The 8984-nt window shown below is 33.2% G+C and overlaps 1 protein-coding gene across 3 annotated transcripts in view; it reads left to right on the forward strand.

Annotated features, from left to right (window-relative positions):
- The first annotated feature begins 5536 nt into the window (after nucleotides 1-5536).
- Nucleotides 5537-8984, forward strand: part of LOC106470264 (glucocorticoid-induced transcript 1 protein-like) — a 39430-nt gene continuing 35982 nt past the window's right edge. For all 3 annotated transcript variants that reach the window (XM_022398863.1, XM_022398865.1, XM_022398864.1), the window contains exon 1: nucleotides 5537-5973. In XM_022398863.1, the coding sequence (XP_022254571.1) occupies nucleotides 5541-5973 (433 nt within the window). In that variant the 5' untranslated portion in view covers nucleotides 5537-5540. The remainder of the gene's footprint in view (nucleotides 5974-8984) is intronic.

Raw genomic sequence — 8984 nt, forward strand, 5'->3', positions numbered from 1 at the left:
GCTAGCGCAGATAGCCCTCGTGTAGCTTTGCGCGAAATTCAAAAACAAACAAACAAAACAATTCTGGTATAAAACCGATGACTGTAGAAACATCTTACTCAGTAAAGAGAGGTATATTTCGAAATATCAATAAATCCGAGAAATTTTCAGTTTTTAAAATAAGATTACATTTAGCTATTGAAACAAATTACTTCACAAATACTAATGAATCCAAAACTGAAAAAGACAAAGAATTACGTTTAATGCAAATAAGTTAAAAATTTTACTATTTACGACTTATGCTGCTAATGTAAATAGAAATGTCTCGCTTCTTTTAGAAAGACTTGGAACCAGTTTGCGTCTGAGAATATCCTGATAACATCCTGCCTGTTTCCGTATTTCACGTGTTAGCCTTAAAAATTAAAGACTTACTAAGGGTTCTGGGGGTGTACCGTGTAATCGGCCGAAGCAGAGGCTAAACAGTGTGTGTGAAATGTTACAATTTTCTACAAGGTGAATATTATTTGTAACTAAACGAATCAAATCGAAATGTGTACAATGAATCGAGGCATGAGAACACCAAGTGGGCGTTCTTGAATTTTCTAAGGCATGACTATCCCCATGTATATTTGGTTTACTCAATTTAGGCTTTTATTTTTACATAAAAGGTCAAAAAGAAGCTAGCCATTTTCCTAAATTATAAAGATGTGTAAGCTACACTAATACCAATAGTTCATTTTAGTTATATTTTAGAATTTTTGCATGTATTTTGATCTGTTAAAATATACTTAAGTCTTTGGATGAAATTATATTTACTGAGTTACCTTAATTAAAGTTACAAGTGAAAAAGTAGTGGTTAAATATAATACCTGTCATACTTCTTACTTAGTTATGGCAGTTTTTTATTTAATTTTCAGTCGTTGGCATTGTTTGCTACATTTGGGAAAAAACTGTCAATAAGTGTGAGTGGGATGAGTTTTCTACAAGTCTATAATATAGAGTCTATAATATAATCTGCAATTGTTAAAAATGAGACTGATAGTATTATAGCAGTTACTGTTCTGTGAGCAGCCACTTTCATGTGTGAGGTACTGATTATGTGACTTACATTATCCAAACAACATAAATATTCATAATAATTCAATTTCCATCATTTGTTTGGAAGTTTTATTGGTGAATAATCAGTAAATTGGTATTCATCTGTTAATCATTTGAGTAGGAATGAGTTGATAGACTCGATGTCCAGCATATTTACACATAACTAAAGAACCTCATCATTTTTCTTTTATTTTTAGTATGAATTTCATTCTATAGGAACAAAATTTTTATTGGACATTTCATGTAAACTGTTTAGAATTTTATTGACAAATAAATTTCATATGGTGAGAGACACTTTTGTAAGTATTTAGTATTTTTAACCTGAATGTATGTCACCTTATGCTATAAATGGGCTAAATTGCCATGGCAATGACCCCTAAAGTTTAGGTATAGCCATTCTTGATTTGAAACTGCTGACCAGAGAGAAGACAACCATCACTTATGTGGCTACTCTTAACAGAGTAGTTGGATTGGCTGTCACAGTTATAATACTCTCATAGCTGAAAGTGCAGAGTATGTTCAGTGGCATAACTTAGCTCAAATGTTGAACCTTTTGATCCACAGCTAAGCATACTGAACATTTGACAATACTTGGCCCAACCTTTAATTCCATAAGAGTTTTTATGATACCTATAAATCTGTTGATGTCATCTTACCTCCTGATTTGGAAGGATTACTAAATAGTTCAAAAGGATGAATTTAGGAGAAACACGTATCATTTTCCCAGGAAAATCAACCAGAAGTGTTTATGCTACAGTGTGAAGATGCACACTAAGAACTGCAAACAGCAATGTTACACTAGAAGATATTAGGTATTTGGAAAACAGCAAGTAGAAGTTGTCATCATTACTGTCAGTAAGGCCACCATATCCATAGCTTTGACAAGGGTAATGGAGTTTTAAGGCCACCCAAAAAGTTGGAAGATTACTCCGAATGTCCGTCTAAAATACAACAATGGAAAAGAGGAATTATGTTAGTGTTAATGAAGTTAAATTGCAAAGCATGGATAACCTGAATTTGAAGAGCAAAAATTAGCTGAGTTGAATACAATGATCCCGTTTGGTAATAAATTTATTATCAATAGCCATTTTACTTGAATCAGTGGGGCCATAGAAGGAATACAACATCATATGTTGATTGACAGTGACTCTAAAAGTCACCATTGAGTGACCATAAGTCATCTCCAAAGGGAATTTCCTGCAGAAGTTAAACTAGAGGAAAGGGATTGATATTGTCGACAAGCTATAATAGATTTAAATTGAAGGAAATCTGAGTCCTAACATTTAAAGTCTATGCAACATGACATGTAGATGATAAACTCAGAAACAAAGTACAACTTGTGGATAAATTAAAAAAAAAAAAAATGTGGAAATGGTTTCAGATTTTCATTAGATAGTTGTGTAATACAATTTACCAATAAACAATGTGTTAATTGCCATAGTTATTACAATTTAAGGATTAATGTCAGGAGTGCAAAGAAAAGAAACAGTATTAGCCTTGATTGAGGCAAGCTGCAGCTCGATAAATATGTCTTTGTGAGATACTGATAACCTAAATTGGTCTAGAAAACAACTATGGGATGCTAAAACTAAGACCACTGGCATTAAAACTATCACAAAATTGATTAAATGTAAAATAAAAACACTGTTATGGCTAATTGATTTCAATGTGTTGCACTTAAATTGTGTTAACACATCTTGTGCCAGAAATGTATAGATGCAAGAGATTAAAAAAACATCCTTGTGATAACTCATGTTGAGTTTGATGCCTTAATCCTTGTATATTATATGTGTATTCTTTGCTGTCAGAAGGAGAATTGGTATTAGCTGTCCTCATGACTCTATAATTTTAGGTAGCTCTTCTGAGATGACTATAAGCAACATTGACACATTTCAGCATTAAAACAAGTCTTCTCAAATGGCTTGATGAAGTCAAAAATATGTGTATCCAAAATACTAATCTTGTTAAGTAAAGCTAATATTAAAGTCATACAATGAACCAACTACTAAGTCCCCTAAGAAATCATTAAAAAAAACTTCTCTCAGAGTATTACTTTTACTTTAGTTGAATGTGCATATCTTCTTCTTGAGTAGGACTGATATATATATGTCAGGGAATCCATTGTACCTCAAGTCACTTGTGTGTATAATCCCTTTGTGAGGTACTCCACATCCTTAGCAAGCTGTTCCTAAAGTTGGCTCATGATACTTCTTTGTGACAACGTATTCTGAAACAAATGGAAAAAGCAGATAATAATATCTGGTAATCATTTATTTTTTAGCATTGATAATGCTTATCCTTTTTTGGGTTGGCAGCAAGTAAAGTGAAAAAACTTGAACTAGGCCTGATATATTGTCACTGAAAGATGAAAGTTTTCTAATTATTCCTGTACTTTTAAAGATGGATGCAACCATGTAGGACATTGTTAAATATGTGATATATATATACAGTTCTTGGAAGTATGGCTTTGGAAACTGGAATAGTCTGTGCAGGCAACTGGAATATATTTTTGCTGAGATATCCAAATGATTTTTACCTCAAGTGTTCCATATGTTCCTGATCCATGTTGTTTGCCAAGTAGTGTTAATTTTACAATCTGTATCTGCCTGGTGGTGAAGCAATAGTGACATCTGCATCTGTTTGTAATGAAAGCAACTTTGTCACATTAACTCTCTGTTTATCCATGAGACGGGCTAGCTTAGTGGTCAGTGTTCCAGACTAGTTTTAGATTAGGTTAATTTTTTAAATGTTTCTTACCATCTTATTATTATTTTTATACTGTACAATTCTTCTTTAAAATGATGGTCATTGTTTTCCAATTTAAAGTTCCTGGTTAGATACAATCACTTATGGTCACCTTTGAAGTTGTGTTCAACCATATTTCTGTCCCTCTAATTGTCGAGCTTTTCAGACTTTTCCTATCACATTCTTAGTTTTGTTCTAACTAATTTTTGTGTCATGATCTCGTTACATTACTGGTTGTGTTCTTTATTTTAATATTTTCATAACATTGTTGCTAGCTGTCCAAAAATATTCCCTTTTCATGACATTGTTGGTAGCTATCCAAAAATATACAGTTTTAATGTATTTGAGTTTGAGAAAAATGTGATTTTGTTTCGTAGCAATGCTATTTCCATTTTTGGTACGCCAAAAATATCTTGTTTGCTATGTTGCCTCAACTGTGGTCATATTTCATCTTCTTTAAGACGTTTCATTACAAAGATACCGTTTTCACCAGTTATGCCATCTGGAGTAGCTAGCTGCTAAGTGTTCATATTTAAGGTCAACAAATGAACCACGTAAAGCGAATTGATAGAGGGAAGGCAGCTAGTCAACAGCATCAACTAGTAATTCTTATAGACTCCTAGGTTACCCACGTTTGACCAAACAGTGGGATTTGGATGTCATTCATGGCCACAAGGGGCGGAACTCGTTTTTGCGGCAACGATTTTATTCCTGACATTTACTTATTAGGCTTACAACTGGATATTAATAATAACTTTCAAAGCAATATATTGCATTATATTTTAACGGTCGAATATACATCGCTAAAGCCGAGGATGATACTCAACTTATCAAAGCATTCAAAATCTTCATAAGTAAAGAACAGTATATTTAATTAGCTATACACATACTCATTACTGGGTTGATTTTACGTTTGATAGAAGTAAGTAGTTTACTATGATCGGAAGTTAACATTAAGACTGATAATAAATACATTCTTTATTGTCCAATTACTGTATCATGTTTTTCTTTAAAAGAAAATATGACAGTATTTTAAAAATTTAACTACACTGTTTTGATCTAGCTAGCCCGATAAACCGTCGTTGGGCGAAAGGCGCCGACAACAAAAACTTATAACAAACTGTAACTCAAATGCTACATTATACTTTTTATTACAAACACGAATTAGAACACTTAAATGATATTTTAGAATTATTATCTGTCGTATTATAATTCCAAGTTCTAGTGGAAGCTAAGATAATAAGTTTCAACAAAAATATAATGTCCTGTGTTATCATTTCTTCCATCCTATTTTGCCCCTGTAAGTTTATACAAATATCAGTTTCCCCTAGCAAAAGAGTGGTATACGCCAAGGTCGTCTGAGCAAATGCTCATATTGAGTTCATTGATAAAAACGTATAGCCTTGTTTTTTTTTCAAAGATCCATACGAACACATACAAATCCAACTTATAAACCAATCGTTTGCTAAAAATTTATGTTAGCATATAATTTGAAAATATACCATACTTCAATAATTTCGTGCCACATTGAATTTTAAAAAACAACAAAAATATAGGCTAAAGTGTTCCGAAAGCAAAACTGTCAGCATATAATAAAATCAACATCCAATAGATGCTGCCGTAGAAGCCACGTGATCAGTAGTGCTATAGCCCATGTACACTTGCAAGAATACAAGTTACAACCAGATAGTAAGTTTACGGTGACGGGAGAGGTGTCGATGCTAACCAAGTATAAAGAGTTGAGAAAAAAGAAAAATGATTTTGTCTTATATGTGCCTGTTTTACACAAATTACAACTAGAATTGAAGACTTTTATTAAAACCTTGTTAAGTGCAATCGGCCAACTTAAGTTTTATCATTATAAAATGTCAGAACAAACACCACAAAGAGTTCGAAGAACAGGTTCTCCAGTGAGCCCAGGTTCAACGAAGCAGTGTCCCCTGAAAGCAACCATGCCAGTGTCAATGATGCGACAAATTAATAGTCCAACAAGGTTTTCAAATAAAATGTCTAGCTCTTCACATTCTCCTACTTGTAATACAAATAGGACCAGTGAAGGAACACGATTAATGTCTAGACAGTCCCCTGATTTAAGCCTTAGGTTAGGTTTATCGGTCGATCGACGCAGCCCAGGATCGCCAGGTTACAAAGGTAAGAAATGTAACAGGAGGATAGAGAGATTGTGGCCAAATAACACCACAAAATAATATATTTAAGGCTGTATAGTTTACCTTAATAGTTAGTTATAAGTTACAACATGTTGACCGTGTTTCACTTATTAATATTATGTTAACTTTTCATTTAATTTTAATTTATAGTACTACTACTACTAGTAGTAATACTAATAGTTAGTATTATATTATTATACTTTATAGTGTACTACGACTTGTATTTTAATAACTTAAATTGTACAAAGTACAACTTACATCAATGGTAGTATTGCAGTATTTACTACTTACACTGAGTTACTAGTTGTACTTGTAGTTAATGAAAGTTGATTAACTGGATCTTGTAGTTGTACATAATTATATTTATATTGAGACTAGAGTATAGAACTAATGTCCTACTAATATGCCCTACAGTACAGGTATTGTGGTGATATCTGAGTAATTAAAATACGATGGATAGATAAAATTTGTTGTTGGCAATACAACTAGAAGTACAATAAAATAAGTATAGAGATGATTAGAACTACTTTTTACATATTTAATGGTATCAGCAAGATTTAAAACTGTAAACAACCATCAAATATTAATAAAACTAAAATCATTAAGCTGGAACATCAAACCTTAATGAGGCCTCATTTGGAATACCGTGTGCATGATTATACCATTTTTATAGGAAAGGAATGAACATTCCAGAAAGAGCCTAGAAAGGCTGCTAAATAAATAACTACTTTAAAATTGTCTGAGTTACAAACTTTAATATTAGGGAGTTACAAGTTTAAGTTTTGGCATCGATGTTTGTTCTACAAAATTATTTCAAATCATTTACCTGCAAATAAAATGTAATAGGAAAATTCCATTCCATTTACAAGTTATGAGTGGTAACATCTTTTGCTGCTAAAAGGTTGGATCACCCATCTTTAACAAATACTGTGATTTACTCACCCTCATAGTTTAATGAACTGCTTAAAATTTACTACTACACAACAATTTTTGTGACTGTCAGCAAGAACCTATGAGACACAGTATAAACTGTAATGCTGTTGGCAGTTTTATTTGGATCATAACAATATGAAATATGTCTACTTTTCCTCAGTTACCTGAGATATCACACTCAATTATCAATTTATTTCTTTTGCAACATTGAGTAGAAATTTAACACATTTCATTTGACCATCACATGTACCTATAATGTTTGTTTTGACAGTACTTTTGGGTACTCTAGATATTCTTGGCCAATGATTTATCTCTTGTTTCAGATTCAGTTTTTCTAAGCTTCACTTTAAGATCAGGTTGTATACTTCCATAGAAAAGAAGTAGAGATGACGATAATGTCATTCCATTTGTTATTACAGTGAAGACCTTGTTGATTGGCATTATTTCTTGTTTTTCAACTTCGAAACACCCTCTTATCATTCCATCTTTCAGAGCTGCACTTTTCACCATTTCCGTTGATAAATACCCCAGTTAGGTTTTGATAATATGAATATCTGTTCAGAAATGATTATACATTTCTCTCTCTCTTGTTTTTTTCTTCACTGGATGTTTCTGCAGACTTTCATATTTATATCAGTTTCTTCATTGTGCATAGTGGTATTTCTTACCATTTGCTGCATTTTCAGTTCTTCTGGCTTTTTTACTCTTGGTTCATGTCTTGGATATAAAGTTTTTGTTGGACATGTGATTTATTTTAGAACTTTCCTCTTGTTTTTCACATGACTCCTACAAACAAAACATATGTACAGTCAATCTTAAGAGTTAAAAATGTGTGATTAACCTGATATTACAAAGTAGCCAAACTCTGCCAACTAGGAAAGATACTCAAACAAAATCTCTAAATGAAACAAAAAGTCAGAATAAGGACTTTAAAAAAAAACAAGTAAAATAAGTTCAATAAGCCAAATCATTATTGCTTTACTTGAATTTCAGCTTCAGTGAAGGATAATCATCCACTGTTCTTTCTTTTCTCTCACATTCTACAGTTATTTCCTTTCTGAGACTGGTGGTTGTTATTGTTGCTCCAAAATGAAATCTGGCCATTGTTTTAGTTGGAGATGTTCAGGGTGATCTGTTTTTTAAACATTTTTACAAAATAGCATGAGTAACTTCTTTGAAAATGTTATTTGGCTCCTAAAGAAGACTTGCAAAAAAGTTTTAAATCATCTACCATCAGCTTGAACGATTGGTGCCTCTCTGGTAGCTACCACTTATCTTTTTTGTGGAAGTGTTCTATACTGACATGTGGATGATACCTCCAACTTTAATTTTTGTGATTATTCCTATAAGGAGCTTTGAGTTTTCATCAGCTGGATTGTAATTTTGTTTACTGACCTAACTTCAGAAACCACTCTCACTTATTTTGTCATTCTATTTGAGACTGAATAATACCTGTGCTGGTAAAAGTCTCTCAGATTCATCCTGACCTCTAGAGATTTCAAATACTGAGGCATCCACCCTTGGATCTCTAGGGATGTCAAATACTGAGGCATCTACCCTTGGATCTTTAGGGATGTCAAATACTGAGGCAACCACCCTTGGATCCCTAGGGATTTCAAATACTGAGGCAACCACCCTTGGATCTCTAGGGATGTCAAATACTGAAGCATTCACCCTGTACCTCTAGGGATTTCAAATACCGAGGCATCTACTCTTGGATCTCTAGGGATTTCAAATACCAAGGGATCCACCCTTGGATCTCTAGGTATTTCAAATACTGAGGGATCCACTCTTGGATCTCTAGGGATGTCAAATACTAAGGCATCCACCCTTGGATCTCTATGGATTTCAAATACTGAAGCATTCACCCTGTACTCTAAGGATTTCAAATACCGAGGCATCTACTCTTGGATCTATAGGGATTTCAAATACTGAAGCATTCACCCTGTACCTCTAAGGATTTCAAATACCGAGGCATCTACTCTTGGATCTATAGGGATTTCAAATACTGAAGCATTCACCCTGTACCTCTAAGGATTTCAAATACCGAGGCATCTACTC

The sequence above is a fragment of the Limulus polyphemus genome, unplaced genomic scaffold (genome assembly GCF_000517525.1).
Source record: "Limulus polyphemus unplaced genomic scaffold, Limulus_polyphemus-2.1.2 Scaffold3912, whole genome shotgun sequence".
In the NCBI taxonomy this organism is placed as follows: Eukaryota; Metazoa; Arthropoda; class Merostomata; order Xiphosura; family Limulidae; genus Limulus; species Limulus polyphemus.